At 39.0% G+C, this 18,699-nt stretch overlaps 1 protein-coding gene across 6 annotated transcripts in view; it reads left to right on the forward strand.

Annotated features, from left to right (window-relative positions):
• The first annotated feature begins 3,614 nt into the window (after positions 1-3,614).
• Positions 3,615-18,699, forward strand: part of Ythdf3 (YTH N6-methyladenosine RNA binding protein 3) — a 154,655-nt gene continuing 139,570 nt past the window's right edge. For 4 of the 6 annotated variants that reach the window (XR_004768290.1, XR_004768291.1, XR_004768289.1 and 1 more), the window contains exons 1-4: positions 3,615-3,688; positions 4,143-4,167; positions 7,278-7,423; positions 9,809-9,894. Coding sequence is in view for 2 of the 6 variants with exons in the window: in XM_027403478.2 (XP_027259279.1) it covers positions 7,366-7,423; positions 9,809-9,894 (144 nt within the window). In the remaining 4 variants the exon portion in view is untranslated. Of the gene's footprint in view, positions 3,689-4,142; positions 4,168-7,277; positions 7,424-9,808; positions 9,895-12,546; positions 12,728-18,699 lie in introns of those variants that run through there. The other 2 variants (XM_027403480.2, XM_027403479.2) reach the window with 2 other exon arrangements.

Raw genomic sequence — 18,699 nt, forward strand, 5'->3', positions numbered from 1 at the left:
CTCTCTCTCTCTCTCTCTCTCTCTCTCTCTCTTCCCCTATCTTTCTTTTTGTCTTTACTGTATGATGGGAATGTGATAATGATAGCTGGAAGCAGAGTAGCTACCTCCAAGCCACTGGTGGAAAATGTCAGTGCCCAGAGGTGAAACATAGGGGAAACTGACTTTTAGTTACTTTTGTTTCAGATTTTAGCTGCCATGTCCCATTATGGGTTTGAATCTAAAAAATGTCCTCTGAAGGCTCATATGTCAAAAAGTGGACACTAGCTGATGGGCTTTTGATTGTCTCATAAGCCCTGTAACCCCACCAAAGGATTAATCCATGGCAGAATGGACTATGTGGAGGTGCAGTTTAGCTGGAGGAAATAGGTCACTAGGGGAGTGCATCTTTACAGGGTATATTCATCCTGTCCATGACCTTTTCTTTCTGTGTGCCTGCTGCCCAGCAGGAAGTGAGCCACCTTGGTTTGTTGAATTCTCCCTAAGAACAGGAGCAATGGAGCCAAGTGACTGTGGATGACACTATGAAAACACAAACCACAATAAATCCTTTTTCTTTTGTTTTCCTAAGTATTATGTCATCTGGATGTAGAGTGACACAATACTGAGTAACAGATTCCCATTAACTTGCCTACAGACGTAATAACAGTTTGCCTTTCAAGCATATGAAAGCAACTCAAATTAATGATCAGCACTAACCCATTTTTTTCTTGAATTGACATCTGGTGGCTGATCCGTAGAAAATGCTAACATTATGTTTTGAGCATGCATTCCATAAGGAGCCATTGAGTTTGATCATGTATGCCTAGTCTACCTATCACTTTTCCTTATCTAGAAACACCTATCCCTGTGCCTTTGACTGCCAGCCTTCTTCTAGAAATATCCCTAAATGCTATACTTAGGGAAGTGAATCTGAGACTTGCCTGTTACTTTCTACACACCTGGCTTTCTGGTGAATAAACTTCCTCTTTCACAAAACATATCATTTCATTGATTGGCATACTGCATACTTGAGAAAACACTGACACTGTAGCAGTTTCATCCCTGAACAACTTTTAGATAGCATTTACAGAGAAGAAACACAGACTACCATTTACATTCCTGTTATTTTGAACTTGATGGTGCTTGTAGTTGAACCTAACTTGAATGTACACAAAAAGTCATCCAAAAGTTACAGTTAGGCAGAAAGGATCTTCATTCCATAGAGCACCAAGTCAGATAGAGTGAATGTCTTAAGGCAAGCCAGCCCTCTTCTTTTCCAAGTTGTGTGTACTATGGTAGGAAGGCCATGGGGCTGAAGGACTTACCACTTACTCATGGCCCTCTAGGAGAGTAGTCTATCATCTAGACTCTGCAGAAGCATTCCCCCAGGTTCATTTACAGACTGTTAGCATTGGAAGTGGTTTTAGCTAGTTTCTAGACACACTTCAGAAGGTTGGGGGCAAAGTTCAATGACAGAGTAACTGCCTGGCTTAAGCAAAGTCCTGAGTTTTATTCCCAGCAACAGCAAAAACACTTTGTATTAATTTAAGTGGATTTTATGAGCAGGAAATTTGCATTCTAGTCATCAAGTTCAGATCTTATTGTTAGGAGGAAAGGCCATAATAAGGAAACGGACTTAATTTGAAGGGCAGGAATGAAGGACAAACGAAACTCATAAGAATGTTATATAATTAGGTAGTATTACAGGGAGGCTATATCAAAACTCTAGAGCAAGGCCCGAAAAAAGCATCCACCCCTGGAGGAGATGAGCTATAGGGGTTTGTGAATCACAAGTGGTAGGTGCTGGGATCTGAACTCCAGGCTGCTGTGAAAGCAATACTTGCTCTTAACGGATGAACCATCTTTTCAGCCCATTATTTGTACTTATTTATTTTTCATTTCTATGTGTGTGGGTACACATGTGGAGGTCAAAGGAAAATTTTCAGGAGTAGTTTGGTCCTTCTACCACCTGGGTTCTAGCTATAGAACTCACATTGTCAGTTTTTGTTACAATTGCCCTTACTTGCCCAGCCATCTTGCTGGCCTTTGATTTATTTCTTTATCTGACTGTGGTTTTTTGTTTGTTTGTTTTTGAGACAGTGTCTCTCTACATAGCCTTTGCTATGTCGCTATGTTGACTAGGTTGTCCCAGATCCACCTACCACTGCCCCCCAAGTTCTGTGTTTAAAGGCATGTGCCACCTCACCAGGCCTTCAATTTTTATAACAGCAGATAACACAAGATATTGTGAATATTTAATCAACTACAGTGCCTGGCATTTAATGAAGACTAAGTTACAATTTTGATGCTGGAATTCACTCAGCAAAGGAAGCAAGGACGAGCTGTACACAGTCGCAGTTAAGGGAAGCTTACAGATGCCACTGATTATGCATGTTACTCCCGAAGCCAGGGCTAAGGCTCCGAGACTTTTCCAAGGTTACAAAGTAATCATTACCAGGTAAGAATTCAAGCTGAGATTCATGGGATTCCAAAGCCACGCTTCTCAGACAGGAGCAATAAACTAATCATTGCCAGATAAGAATTGAACTGAGATTCAAGGGATTCCAAAGCCTGCCAGCTTTCCTATTCTTTCTCTTGTGTACTCTCAATTTCCCAGCTTGTGCCTCTTGCAGCAAACTCCCTGAAAACTCCAACTGTCTGGGGGAGTGAAAGATAGGCAGAACAATGGAGGGAAACCTTGAGAAATGGAAGGGACTGAGACTGGGACTGAGAACAGAAGAGAAAGGGATATGGGCTGACCACCTTGGAAATGCCATTTGAGCATTTACACGAAAAGCAGTCTTCACTCAGTGCTTCTAAAACATTGTCATACTACAATCGAGAACCGTGTGATTTTTTTCAATTTCCTTCTTTATAAGTTAGTACTTAAACGGCGTGTTCTGAAAGGATTTGCCTACTTATGTCATTTCTATACTAGGAGTCCACTTGTAAAGAAACCCTTCTTGGGAAGGGAATTCAATAAAAATGTCAAAAATACAAATGGACTGACCTCCTTTGTTTTTTGGCCAACTGGAAAGAAAGTAACAGTACTCGTTTTTAGTAGACTTTTAACATTATTTTGTTTTTACGGGGATGGGACTGCAGTCTTGCAACTTGTTTCTCGCTTGGAAGGACTACCTTTTGTAACTTGTTTCTCTCTCGGGAGAGCTACTTTATTCATAAAAAAAAAAAAAAAAACTGGTGCGAGCCGAGAGCGTGGTCCCGGTACCCACGCTGGCTTTGAGGGACCGACACGGGCGGCGCCTGGGTCACAGCGCGCAGCGTTCCGCCTGCAGGAGCCGCCGACCCCGCGCCTCGTCCCGTCCGTTCCACGCATGCGTCCCGCGCCCCCCGCCCCTCCCGATGACGTAACAGCGAGGGCGGAGCCAGGGTCCGTGGCGGGAGCGGGGGCGGAACTGCGAGACGTCAGCCTGGATAGCGGAAGGTCAGGGCGGCCCGGAGCGGAAGTGGGGCTCGGGAGTTCGTCCGCCATTGTGGGCCCGAGAAGCGGAGGGCGAGCGGGGACGAGCAGCGTGCAGGCGGCGAGCTCGGGCCGGTTCCGCGACTCCCGAGCGCGAGCCCGCTTTCCGGAGTCCCCGCGAGCGGAGCGGCTGGAGCGGCGGCTAGTTCGCGAGGGCAGCGCGGAGTAGAGCGGCGGCTCCTCCTCTCGGCTTGCGGTGAAGAATGTCAGCCACTAGCGTGGGATCAGGTGAGGGAGCAGGGCCCGGGCTCGGCGAAGGCCCGAGCCGCAGAGCTCCACCCTCGGCGGGCGGGGGGCGGGCGAGCGAGCGGGCGGCGGCGCGGGCTCGGCTCCACAAGCGGCCGCTCGCTCGCTCGCTAGCCCTGTAACGGCGCCGCTGCTGCCGCCGCCGCCGGTGCTGGTTGTCGCTGCTGACGCCCGGGACGGCGTGCGCGCTGGCCGCGGCGCCCGGGACCGCTCTAAGGGCCGGATGTCCCGGCCGCCGCCGCGGGGCCGGGCTCTGGCGGAGGGGCGGTGGGAGGCCGACCGGCCGGCGGGCAGACGGAGTGGCCGCGGAGGGGTGGTCACTCCTACGCGGATTGTTCTGAACTACTTGCCTCCGGTAATGTCTCTCATTAACACACTTTTCTCTTCCTCTCCTCCCCCACCCCTCCCCTGACCACATCTTTTCGTCTTGCTCCAGAGACCTAAAGGGCAAGGAAATAAAGGTGAGTTTGGTTATTTTGTTTTTCAGATTGTTGCCTTGATGTTTTTAAACTGCCAGCGGCTTCTCTCTCTCTCTCTCTCTCTCTCTCTCTCTCTCTCTCTCTCTCTCTCTCTCTTTCTTTTCTAATAAAGGTTAGAAAAACATGCATCGCAGCTAGGACAGCCAACATTTACCGAAGCGCTTAAAGAACAAACCAGCTGTCTTCATGGTATCTCAATTAACGTAATGGCATTTCTTTAGTTTTCTGTTTTTGTTACATAACTTAGGTCACAGAATTTTCTACATTTGTGGGTAGTTAAGTACGTTTTTAAAGTGAACATTCTGTTCGAAGTGTCTGGATTACATTTAAACTTGGAATTCACATGGCGTTCTATGCCACATTAATGAAAATTGTGCGGTCAGTCAGTGAAGTTGCTTGCAAGGAGGCAACAACAGTACAGAACTCCTAACAGCAAGTATGTAATCTTACAGTATAACTGATTGCAAGGTGTGTCCCAATCTGGTGTCTTACAAAAGCCTGAGAAGGAAATTATTTGTGCAGTTATTGTTAGTATTATATGATTTGCTATTTAAAAACTACCATTAAAAGTAAGGCATTTAAAATATTTAGTTTGTATTTACGCCTGTGGATCTAAGTAGTCAGCTGATTGAAACATTATGACATAAATCATGTGATATTAGTGCAGAACAGTAACTCCTTTCTTGGGGTGGTGCCAATTAAAGAAAATTACAATGAACTATATAATTATAACGTTTTGTAGTGCTGGAAGTGACACTCAATACAACTACACTTCCTGTTTTTCTCCCCAGTAACCATGTACTGCTTAGAAAAGAAGATCTATAATAGCTCTTTAGGTGGAAGTTTCATGTTTCTAATGACTCAATTTTTTTCTGCGTTTTTATGTTGCAATGCTGGTCAATTAAAAAATAAATGTGCTCTTGACAAAATAATTTCCTTCGTGTTGTGCTACATTTTATGTAAGAATTTGTATATACCAAATGCATTGTAGTGTGTTAGGTAACAAACTTACTGCTGCTTTGTTTTAATTAATGATGTTTTCTTTCAGCATATACATTTAGGAATTTTTAGTTTATAGAATTGGTTATAGTTATAAACTTCAGAATTAGAGGGTAGTTTAAAATTAGCTATTAGACATTTGTAAATTTAAAAGGACTTTGTTTTGGCTAATCTGACCACCTGTGAAACTTGTGGTTATTACTTCTAGTATAAACTATTGTGTGCTAAACTATGGGGAGTAGCACTTTGCAAGGCTATTTAAAGTGCTAAGTGTTTTGTATTGCATGTTTAAAGGTAAGTGATTTCTGTGAAGTTCTTTTTTGATTAAAAAAAAAAATTGACCATTTACATTGGGTATTGTAAGCTTGTCCTGTATTGCCACAAGCTTGATTTACTCAAGAATCTCTTCATTTTAGTATGGCTTAGTGACCTCTCTGTTGTTATATATCACTTAACTTATACATCACCTTACAGATAGATGCTAGCCACAAACTGCATCACCTGGTGACTACATTTTTTAGATGAGAATTTTTAATTATTAGTATCATTTCTGATTTAATATTTAGATACACATACGAATTGTGTTTTTTGGATAGTTTTTATTCTCCCAGTTTTTCTTTTATTTTTGTTCAGTTTATAATTTTATAATATATATTTTAGTATTATGGCCAGGATTTCTTACAGTCCTGGGTTTTAGTACCACATACAGCTATTGATTTACCAAGTATGCTGAGCACGTACTACCTTTTTGTTAAGTTTCTCTTCTATAAGCAAAAAAACAATGATTGCAAATCCTGTTGTTATTAGGATTATTGAAATTACGATAGTTTATTGCTCTACTTGCTGTTTGTTGGATTATTTTTCTTTTTTGAGGAGAAGAAATGCTACTGGTCCTTTAAAAGTGTTGGTATACTTAAAGTCATGTAAGTTGATTTAAAATGATAGAAACCATAATAAGCTTACAAATACATTACAAGCCAAGTCAAGGCTATTAGCAAATGGTAGTTAGGAGCTTTTGTGTGTTTGAGAAAAACTTCTGGCTGCTAAGGCTATATGTACTATGATCGGGCAAAAAGTATAACTATTTTTCTTACTTGATGACTTTAAAAATTTGATTAGTAATTTTGAATTCTGAGTTTAGGAACTTCATGTTCCTGTTGGGCGGTGGCTCACACCTTTAATCCCAGCACTCGGGAGGCAGAGGCAGGTGGAGCTCAGTGAGTTTAAGGCCGCCTGGTCTATAGAGTGAGTTCCAGGACAGCCAAGACTGTTACATAGAGAAACTGTCTTGAAAAAACAAAACAAACAAAAATAACAACAAAAGAGCTTCATGTTCCTAAAAGTTGGTATTAGTTAAAATTTTGAAACTAACTGACTTAATAAGATTTCTGAGATGCTATGTTTCTTTTCTGAATTGCCTTTAGCCTAACACCTGACTTTAGTGTCTACTTTTCTGTAAAGTGTTTTTAAGTCTATCCTTAAGGCTTATTGTACTAAAGGAATGAAAAGGAGTTCTGTCAGTCTGCTTGGGAAGACAAATATGCTTCTGAAATATGATTCCTAGTTTTTGGCTTACTTATTTTTATACTTAATTCTTTTTTTAACTAAAATTTTTTTCCTATGTAAAATATCAGAACTACTTGTTATACTTGGCAAGATAACACCAAAGGATAGTTAAAATTTAAGGATAATTATTTATTTTGTTGGTCCGTAATACTCTATTAACAAGAACTTTTGCTTGCTGTGTCTTCATTTGTGTGTCAGATGTCCTCTTGGGCCTTCTTCCTTCCTTTTGTCCCTTACTTTTACGTAAGTAAGCAACATGTGGAAATTGGTTTTCTTTTCCCTCCTATAGGAGGGACACCTACATCATTTTATACAACTTTAGTTTAAAAGAATTAGGTTGAAGTTGGTTGTTTGAATGTTTCAGAAAAGTATATTTTGGAAATATTATGTTGTGTCTTCTCTCTGTCCCCCCAAGAAATGATTTCAACGCACCATACTACCATTATTTTGGCTTCATATTATTATTAATCCTCACAACATTCCTGTAAGGAGATAGCGGGTATATGGTATTGTCGCTGTTTTTGTAGGTGGGAAAACATGATGCACACATCTGTTGACTTTCCTAACTTGATGTAGTCAGGACCAGAGCAGAGAATCACCTGGCTTCTAAGGCCCATGTTCTATCTTGATTTGACTTTGCTTCATAGGGCAGAGGAAACAGGCGAAGAATCATGTAAGTCATCTGTTCTTTTTTCCCCTGAAGAACTTTTACACAATGTAGAAGTGGCTTAGATTTCATTACTGTTCAGTGACTTTCAGTCTCCAAGACGTTAGATTGTCCTTAAACAATGATCAACAACTAAAATCTTATATAAAACAGTTGTTTTAAGAAAAGTATGCTTCTGAAATCAAAGGGTTAGTTGGTATCTTAGTAGGAGCCTTTAAGTGGATACTTTTTTGAGAGTAATATCAGTATGAACTAAATAACCAAGAACTAATGGATGTAAGAGAAATGATTGACTGTTTTAAATACTGTTTGATATGCATACTAGTTTGGTAGTTGAGTAGTAGGAAACATTTTTCTCTCTCTGTTGTTCTTCAAGAAGTAACAGGCTGTGCATTACCACTGTTGACAAAGAAATAGTCAAATAGTGGGGGAGCAGGTGTATCAGTCTGGGACTGCAGTGGTTACCTGGTTACCTGTGCCCTCAGTTGGCATTGGGTGTATTCTGTAGCACCTTCCATTTTGATAGTAGTCACTGTTACATATTTAGTTCTGGGCACATTTAGTTCAAGCCTAGCTCTGATGAAGTCTTTGTGAAATGCATTGAGATCTTGGAAGGGGAGTCAGGAACCATTTGATCTTTGATGTCACAGAGGTCGGCTTGGAAGGCTTCATGCTCAAAGTGGCTCTACTTTTGAGCCATCCCTGATCATTATTGGATGGAAAGAATGAAGGGATTTCACAGATCTTTGCTTATAAGCTAATGCTTGCTCACTAACAACATTACATTTTAGGTGGTGTACACTTAGGTAAAAATTAGAGTTGATTGTGTCCTGATAAACTTATCACCATGTTAGTTGGCGATACTTTGTGACAGTAGTTCTAAGAGACTTCCCTTAGAAAATGCCTTTTTTTAATTTCATGTTTCAATAACAATTGTTGATAGCATATCAAATATTATTCCAGTAACTTGTCTGTGTTGATGGTTCAGAATAATTCCTAGTTTCATATGTGGGTATTGCAGAATTTAGTATTAATAAAGATTATTGAATATGTTTATTTAATACTAAGATGAAGTGAAGTAGGCACTGAGTAACCTGAGAGTCATCAGATTAATGAACTCAAATCACTGCTGGAGTCCACCTGCCTCCTTAGTAGTAGACCTGAGATTTATTTCCAGGAGGTGGTTTTATATGCTGTACTCGGGCACTACGAGGACAGTGTCCAAACATCTTTTTTTCTTGAATACAAATACAATTTTTACAGTGTTTATGAAATAACTTTTGAACTAGTGTGACATTCTGATTTATCCCTGTTTTTTTTTTTCCTCATGTGTTTCATGAGTAATCATTGTCTTAATTGTGGTTTTTACTTTCATGTGAGAGTTTTATTTATTGTTGTTTGGATTTGAACTCAAAGCCTCAGTGCATGCTAACTTCACTTACCAGTAGTTGTTACACACACTCAGTTAGCCTTTGAGAATCAAGGCATGTGTACACACGTGTTAAGAGAGTCTTACGGATTTTAACAAGAGTGCTTGTATAGCATACACGGGCCCTGGGTTGGCATGCCCAGTATTACTAAAACCAAATCAAAACAACATAAGGCCTTTCTTTTTTAGTGAGATGGTCTTGCTACATAGCCCAGTCTGATAGGCAACTATGTATGTAGTCCATATATTTTTTTTTTACCTTGCTATCCTGTTGCTTCTGCTTCTCAAGTGCTGTGATAACCAGTATGTGGCATCAGACCTAACTCTTTCTAGATTTAATGACTTTGACTCAGACATTTAAGTGATTTACTGGAACTTTAGTCATAAATAGTTACTTGAAGGCTGTGTGTATTCCCATGGCTTCACAAGCTGAAGTAGGAGAATTGAGAATTGGAGGTGAGCCTGGGCAACCTAGGAAGACCCAGTTTTGGTAAGAAAAAAAATTTCTTACTTCTGTCAGATTAATAGACTTGTACAAAGTTGGTCACATACTCAAATATATTGTCTACGTCATTCCTTAAAAGTTATTTTAAAGTCACACCAAATTTTAGGGAGCCCTTTCCAGCATTTCTGTGTTACTTTGCTCATTACAGTGTTGAAATTACGGTATTGACAATTTTGATCTTGGGGACGTTTATAGGTGTGGCTTATGTAATTAATGTTGGTCTTATGGATCACAGGATTTCTAAATTTTTTGTGGCACATATTAAATACTTACTTCTAAAGGTTGTCCTTAAGAGGGTTCTTAAACCAGCAAGGAACTCAGGTTTATTCACTTATGTATTTATGTACTTATGTATTTATTTACTTTTTGAGTTGGCTTGAGTTTTTTTTTTTAATGTTAGATTGTGCTGTAAATTTTATAAGGATTGCAACATTTCTAATACAAATATGTTTTTTAGTTTCAGTACAAAATGGTTCGATTCATCAAAAAGATGCTGTAAATGATGATGATTTTGAGCCATACTTGAGTAGCCAGACAAATCAGGTAAGTTTTCTGCAGATTCAGATTTTAGGAAGTTAAACTTCTAACAGTTTTATTGATTTTTTTTCCCAGCTGGACATCTAATTGAATACGAGATTAATGTAATGTGAATTAGTTCATTTAGTTTGCCTACATGTGGTAAATAACACTTGTCAGTTTGTGGCATAGGAGACTACTGTTGAGATTATAGGTAACTGAATGGGGTTTTAAAATCTTTAAAGGAGTATTATTTTTATATATTATGCTTAGAATTTTTTAATATTAAGTTAGTTTAATCTTTTACTATCGAAGCTATGCCTTTTCCCTTCTTCCCTTTCTTCCTCCCTCCTTTTCTTCCTCCCTCCCTCCCTCCTTCCCTCCCTCCCTCCCTATCTCCCTCCCTCCCTTTCTTCCTTTCTTTCCCTCAAGACAAGGTTTCTCTGTGTAGCCTTGCCTCTCCTGGAAACTTGGTTCGTTGACCAGATTGGCCTTGAACTCAGAAATCCTGCCTCTGCCAAGTGCTGGGATTAAAGAAGTGCTCTACCATCTCCTGCTATAGCCTTGTATTTTTAACTAAAGCAAATTAGACTTAGCTGGAATATTGCTGGATAAGGATTTAGTTTGTGTTTTATAACTTTAGTTAAATGTATTTTCTTTAAGACATTCAAATTTGAATTTCATTAAGTTACTGCAGGTTTTAATTTGGCAGTATTAGAATAGGTTTAAGGACTTTACTACCTTTTTATTGTAGATGTGGAGATTATATATATATCATTAGTGTTCCTTCCACTCCCAATTCTGGTATTTGAATCTGATATTGTACATGCTAAGTCATGTACTACAATTAAGCTACATGCCTAGCCCCAGTAGCTTCTGAGACTTTGTTTATAAGAAAAATGCTAAGAAGCAATAAAATAATATCATTTGATATTTAGAAACGATTTTGCTGTCATGTTTATTTTGTCACTAGTAGGATAAAATTTTGAAAACAAAATTTCAGTCTTTACCGGTTCATGAGAATATTCTGGAATGGAATTTCTAGTGTTGTGCCTTTCACTTGTAAAAAGATACATACTTTACCCTAGATTACTAAAAGCGTGAGAGGAAAAGGCACAAAGTATTCCCATAGAAATGAGCAGCTGAGCAGTTACACAGTGTGAACAAGTTTCTGCTTTGTGGGATATAGTTGAGTTGTAGCTTTTAGGAGGGAAGGCTTTGTTCACCCTCATCTACTGTTGGGCATTTCTTTTCTTTCTGTTTTTTTTTTGGTTGGTTTTTCAAGACGGTTTCTCTGTGTAGCTTTGGAACCTATTCTGGCACTCTGCCCTGGAGACCAGGCTGGCCTCGAACTCACAGAGATCCGCCTGCCTCTGCCTCCCGAGCTGGGATTAAAAGCATGCGCCACCAATGCCCGGCTGGACATTTCTTTTTATCCACTTTCCTTTGTGTGTTGGCTTAGATTCTTAGCATATATATTGGAGAGGAGTAAATATGTTAGAAGGAATGCAAACAAGTGGTAGAATTTGAATGCTTGACAGGAAGGGGTAGTCTTTACACAGTGCCCACAAATGATTACCTCTAACAAGGCATGCATTTTAAGAGCAATAACAATGTAGAATGTTGGAAACTAGGTTTGTTGTATGGAAAAAAGTAGAAAATTATCCAAAATCTTAAAGGTAAGTTATATAATATTTTAAATCAAAATTTCTTAGCTGAACTATAAAATCAAAGTAACTCTAGAGTATTAACAGTTTAGTGAAAACAGTTTATTGCTGGAATATCTCAAGTAATTATGATTGACAAACTTTATAAAGTTTGTACAAATGAATTAGTTCCTTGCATGCTGATCTAACTAAAGTAGTTATTCAGTAAAAATCCAATTTGATTAAGGTTCCTTTTAAGATTTATCTTTATGTGTATGTGTGCGAATGTGTTGTGTGTGTGTACATGGGCCTTACAGAAGACATAAGAGAAGGTTGGATCCTGGGGTCCTAGAAGTTTTAAAAGCTGTGAGTTGTCTAACCTGGGTTCTGAGGCCAGAACTTGAATTCTCCAGAAAAGCAGGAAGGTTCTTACCTGCTGAGCCAGCTTTCCAGCTCTACACATTTTGCTTTTAAAATTAATCTCTTGATGTAATTTAAAAAATTATAAATAGCAAAGATGAATCATCTAATGGGAAAGGTATTTTAATACTTTCCACTGATGATTTAAATTGTTTTATACCCTTGGATCTAATTTATATCATTTAACCCTAGGATTGTGTTAAAAATGTTGACCTTACTCTGACAGCATACTTCATTTTATATTGTTTTATTTTTGAAAGAGGGAACAGATCATTGATTCCCTGTACGTCTTGAGAATAATGTGGTTGAGTCCAGGTTTCATGATTCAGCTCATCTTTTGTTAAAGATGTCATGTAACTTGCAAATGTCTTTAAAGATGAAGTTGGGCCGGGCGTTGGTGGCACATGCCTTTAATTCCAGCACTCGGGAGACAGAGGCAGGCAGATCTCTGGTTTCGAGGCCAGCCTGGTCTCCAGAGCGAGGGCCAGGATAGGCTCCAAAGCTACACAGAGAATCCCTGTCTCGAAAAACCAAAAAAAAAAAAAAAAAAAAAAAAGATGAAGTTGGAATACCGATGTTACCTGTGGTCAGTGTTGGCATTTTGTGTTTCCAGATTCTTGGCCATTTATGCACAGAATTGAAATCAAGACCCACACTGATGTGCTAAAGTAGCAAGGGAATTTTATTTAAACCAAGTATTAGAAAAATTTAGCATATGCTGCAAGGGAGCATCCTGCCACATGAATGAAAATATTCAAGGCCTCAAGTTGCTGCCTGGATTCCCTCTTTGTGAGGTATAAGGAAGGATGGGCTGATTGCTAAGGGTGTAGTTTGGATGGTTCTCTTTTTTGATTGATAGTCATACAATAATTTTTCCATTGTGCATATTCTTTCCCATATGTAACTAATTGTAGTCATATACCATGGGAATAAAGTGTACTTAGAGTGTAATTCCTAAAAGGATGCAATTTTGATGTGCCCCTAACCAGCCCTGGCTGCATCTGACCTCCAGTCCTCAGACTAGAATGTGTTGAGAATACTTTTGAATAGAAATCTTTCAAGTTTGATTGTTCTTAGAGGTATCTTCATGTGCGGGTGGGGCTCTGAGGTTGCTAGTTGCATTGACTGGAAAAGAGTGTTTGCATAGTTAAGTACATTATGAGAAGAGGAGTATGTACATACCACAAACCAAATGGAATCCCTAAAGTCACTAAACCAGTCCTTATGATTTCATAATGGAGGCTTGGGAAAATAATTGATTTGAGTTTTATTCTGTTTTGACATTATGTATCCTGTACTCTTTGTACTTAAAACAATGGCTGGTTATTGATGTGATTTTTTTTTTTTTCTTTTTTTCCTACTGGTGCTTCAGTAGGAAAAAATCCCAAATCCAGTCCCAAATCCAAGTCTTACTGCATGATTGCCAATACTAAGGTATAAAAGTGCCATTTGTGATGGTGTACTCCTAGCACTTAGGAAGAGGCAAGAAAATCTCAAATTCAGGCTGACTGGGATACATAGTGAAGTTGAGTTCAGCCTGCACTGCATAGCAAAAACTATCTCAGAAAAATGAAAACAAAATTAGTATACACATAAAACCACTACTACAGTTTCACAGGAGTGGATGCATTGTCATAAGAGTGCATTTAAATGGTATGCATGATATAATACTCCCTTGTATTAAGTATACGCATTTTCTGTATTCATTCTTTTGTTGAGGGACGTCTAGGTCATGTCCAGTTTTTGCCTATTATGAGTAGAGTAGCAATGAGCATAATCAAGCAAGTGTTCTTGTGGTAGGATGGAACGGCCTTTGGGTATATACCCCAAAGTAGTATGGTGGATCTTGAGGTAGATCATCTCCCAACTTTTTGAAGAACCACCTTATTGATTTCCACAGCAGCTGTACAAGTATGCACTCCCACTAGCAATGGAGGAGTGTTCCTCTTACTTTACATCCTCTGCAACATTCTCTTGTGTTACTTATCTTAGTCCTTCTCACAGACGTTAAGTAGTTTTGAGTTGCATTTCTCTGATGGCTAACAATGCTGAACATTTCTTTTTAAGTGTTTCCTCAGCCATTTGGGAGTGATCTATTGAGAACTCTTTGTGTATCTGTTCCCCATTTTTAGATTGGATTATTTGTTTTGTGATATCTAGTTTCTTGAGTTCTTTATATATTTTGGATATTGGTGCTCTCTTAGCTGTGGAGTTGATAAAATCTTTTCCATTCTGTAGGTTGCCATTTTGTCCTATTTAATGGTGTCCCTTGCCTTGCAGAATCTTAGTTTTCATGAGGTCCTGTTTATTAATTGTTGGTTTTACTGCCTGTGCTAATGTGGTTCTGTTCAGAAATGTATTTCCTGTACCAATGGTCTTTTGATCTTGATTTAAACGTTGGTAAGTGGTATGTATTGAAAGGATGGTTTATTTCCCAGTTTGATTGAATACAGGTTTGTAAGGTATGTCCTTTTGATTCTCTAGATTTCCTTGGTGTCTGTTGTTAATAATCCCCTTTTGTTTCTAATTTTATCAGTTTGTGTAAGTTTGTCAGTCTTACTGCTTTTCTCAAAGAACCAATTCTTTGTTTCTTTCTTTGTGTTTTTCACTTTGTTTCTTTCTACTATGTTGGTTTCAGCCCAGAATTTGAGAATCTTTTGGAGTCTTCTCCTTTTCAGTGTGATTTCTTTGGTTCTAGAGCTTTTAGGTATGCTGTTAAGTTGCTAGTATGATGTCTTTCCACTTTTTTTTAATGTAGGCATTTAGTGCTATGGACTTGCCTGTTAGAACCACTTATACTGTGTCCCAAAAGTTTGGGTGTGTTGTATATTCATTTTCATTCAATTCTAGAAAGTCTTTGTTTTGACCCATTTTTCCTTCAGTGGAGAGTTGTTCAGTTTCCATGAGTTTGTAGACTGTCCGTTTTTACTGTTGAAATTCAGCTTTACTCCATGGTGGTCTGATAGGATGCAGGGGGTTATTTCAGTTTTCTTGTATCTGTTGAGACTTGCTTGTATATGAGCATGTGGTCAATTTTGGAGTAAGCTCCATGAGGTGTGGAAAAGAAGGTAAGTTCTTTTGATTTGGGTGAAATGGTCTGTAGATGTTAGGTTCATTTGGTTTAGAAAGTCTGTTAGCTCCAGTATTTCTCTGCTTTAGTTTTTGGGATGACCTGTCCATTGGTGAGAGTGGGGTGTTAAAGTCTCTCACTATCAGTGTGTGTGCATCAATATATGATTTGAGCTATAATAGTATTCCTTTACAAACATGGGTGCCCTTGTGTTTGGGGCATAGATGTTAAGAATTCATATGTCATCTTGGTGGATTTTTCCTTTGAGTATTCTTTAGGTTGGGTTTTCCTTCTAGCACCTTCTGTAGTATTCTTCCCTCTCTTTTGATTAGTTTTGGTTTGTAGTCTGTTTTATTAGATATTAAAATGACTCTTAGGACCATTTTCTTGTTTATCTTTTTCCACCCTTTACCCTGAGGTAATGCCTATCCTTGATGTTCAGATGTGTTTCTTGGGTGCAGCAGAAGATTGTGTCCGTTTTTTTTTTTTTTTTTTTTTTCCATTATGTTAGCCTGTGCCTTTTTATTGGGGGAATTCAGTCCATTGATATTGAGAGAGATTTATGACAAATGATTGTTGTTCATTCTTGTTATTTTCTTGTTTTTGTTTTTGATGGTGGTGGTGGAGAGAGATAGATGAGAGAGTTTCTTTTTTGATTTTGCTGTTCTGAGATGGTTGTAGTTAACCTCCTTAGATTGGAGTTTTCCTTCTAGTACCTTCTGTAGTGTTGGATTTGTTGATAAATAAATACTGCTTAAATTCAGCCTTCTCATGGAATATCTTATTTTCTCTACCTATGGTAATTGAAAGTTTTGCTTTGCATAGTAGTCTGGACTGGCATCTGTGCTTTCTTAAGAGTCTGAAGCATATCAGTCTAGGCCCTCTGGCTTTTAGAGTCTCCATTGAAGAGTCAGGTGTAATTCTGATAGGTTTATTTGTTGGTCTTTTTCTCATGCAGTATTTAAATATTCTTTGTTCTGTATGTTTAGTGTTTTGATGATTATGCTGAGGGAACTTTCTTTTTTGGCCCATCCTATTTGGTGGTGTTTCATATGCTTGTGCCTTTATAGACTTCTCTAGGTTAGGAAAAAGTTTCTTCTATGGTTTTGTTGAAAATATTTTCTGAGCCTTTTAGCTGGGTTTCTTCTCCTTCCTCTTCCTATTTTTCTTAGATTTGGTCTTTTCATGGTGTCCAGATTTCCTAGATCTTTTGTGCTAGAAGTTTTTTAGATTTAACATATGTTTTGACCATTGTATCCATTTTTATTCTCTCACACCTTTAATGCCTGAGATTCTCTGTTCCGTCTCTTTTATTCTGTTGGTGAAGCTTGCTTCTGCAATTTCTGCTTGAACTCCTAAATTTTTTATTTCCCAAATTCCCTCTGTTTGTTTTCTTTATTCTATATCCATTTTCAGATCTTAAACATTTTATTTCTTTCTACTGTTTATTTTTGTTTTCCTGGATTTCTTTAAGGGATTTATTCATTTCTTTAAGAACCTCTATCCTAGTCACATTGGCTGCTTTGAGCTCATTTTGGGGACTTCAGCTATGTTGGAATATTCAGGGTCTGTCGTGATAGGGTTGGTGAAGACATATTTTCCTGGTTGTTTCTGTGTTTTTACCCTGTCATCTAGGCATCTGGTATTGGAATCATTATAGGTCTAGATGCTGATAATCTGGTTTTGTCTTTGTTGGGTGGGTGCTTTCTTCCCTTGGTTTCTGTTTCCTCTCTGGATTTTAGGAAAGTGTGATAGCTTTGTGTTGCCTGGAAATTTCCTGTGAACCTGTTTCCTTGGCCCGCCCGCACTGTTGGTGTGTTCCCAGGAAATGCTTGTTGGCGTTGGGGGCTGGATCATTAGGGGAGATCTACATGATCTGATAGGAATGAGGTCAGAGGAAAGTGAGATTGAAGCAGGTGTGCTACAGAGCTGAAGATGGGACTGGGAAGGGATCTGGAGGAGCAGAAGGAAGATGTGAAGACAGCTTTCCTGGCAGGAGTGGACTTTGGGTTAGCAGGAGTTGCCTGCTGGGGTAAAGTAGGGGTGGGGTTGAGAGGGGAAGATTTTAGAGAGGGTTAGAAGGGGAATATTTGTGGGTTCTATCAGAGGTGGTTGCAGGGGAGCCAGGAAGGCTGCTTTTGAAAGTGTTTTTTTGTAGAGCTGGGTGTGAGCCTGGGGGCTTGGGTCTTGAGGAACATACTAAGAGGAAAAGATCTATCTTAAAGACATTTTTAGGGGAAATATCTTATTTTCAGCGAAGTTTTAGAGTATTTTTTATATTGACTAACAATTTTGGAGTGTCTTTTTCATTAAAAGAACTTGCTATTTTTAGTTGGGAAAATTTTTAAATGTACAGTTATTTAATATACAAACTGAAGTTTGATTTTATATTATAGTAATTAAAAATTACTGTCTATAGTAAAAATTTCTGATTTCAAAAGTTGAAAGCATGATGCTTCATAGCTGTTGTTTCAGCACTTGGGGGTTGGGAGCGGGAAATCATGGTATTGAGGGCAGTCTGAGAACATGAAGTGTTAGAAGCCAGCCTTGGCTACATATACATAGCAAGACTTTGGTGATGTCTCACCAATGTTTTAAATGGGTAGTCAAAGTTGGTAAGTAGTGAGCAGAGTAAAAGATTTAAAAAAAATTATTTGCTCTCTCCCCTTCCTTTCATGCCCTTTTTTTTTCTTGTTGTTTGCTTGCTTGTTTGTTTTGGTGTTTTTGAGACAGTGTTTCCTCTGTGTAATAGCTCTAGCTGTCCTGGAACTTTCTCTGTAGACCAGGCTGGCCTCGAACTCACAGAGATCTGACTGCCTCTGCCTCCTAAGTGCTGGGATTAAAGGTGTGTGTTGCCATGCCCAACTCATGTCCTTTTGTGTATAAGACCTACTACATTTAGACTTGCTTGCATGAGCTTGGATAGAGGATTCCTGTACCCCAGGGGCATTAACTTCCTTTGAGAGTTATGGGGTCTTAAGAATGGTCCCTTCCCCATCCACGATATAATGCCCTGGGCCTAAGTCTTGTGCAGATTTTGTTTAGATAGCCACGGCTTCTGGGAGTTGCTGGGTATAATAGCTGTACCATGTTCAGAAGATAGGTTTTTCCCAGTACTGTCTGTACTCTGGCTGTCAGACTCTGCATTCTCTGTTCTTGGTGTTTCTTGAGCCTTAGAGAGAGTGATACAGCTATCCCATTTAAAGCTAAACATTTGTCACTTCTTAGCATTTGGACCAGTTATGAATTCCCTGCATCAGCTGCCACCTGCTGCAAACAAGCTTCTCTGACCAGTGCTGAAGCATCATTAATTTATGAGTATAGCATTTTGACACTGTATACATTTAGAAAAGGAATAGTAGTAGGTTCCTCTTTAGGGCCTTTGACCTCCACAGCCATGGTCTTTTGACTAGGTTTACAGTACTACATAAAAATTCTTGCTATGGTGCAGACCTAAAATCTACCCAGGCAGCAAGCTTGGTACAGTCACTCCTGTCATAACAGTCATGCCAGTATTGCACCATTGAGTGCATCTTGCCTGGCAGGTTGGTATTGTAGCTAAAATGTTCACAGCAGAGTTCATACTTGATTCCTTTCCTCTCCTAAGATCTGACACTATGTAAGCCTCTAATTTAATCCTTCTTGATATTTCCTCTTGATTTCTTCATTTCTGTAATTAAACGTGTATGGTATCTT

The sequence above is a fragment of the Cricetulus griseus genome, chromosome 2 (assembly GCF_003668045.3).
Source record: "Cricetulus griseus strain 17A/GY chromosome 2, alternate assembly CriGri-PICRH-1.0, whole genome shotgun sequence".
In the NCBI taxonomy this organism is placed as follows: Eukaryota; Metazoa; Chordata; class Mammalia; order Rodentia; family Cricetidae; genus Cricetulus; species Cricetulus griseus.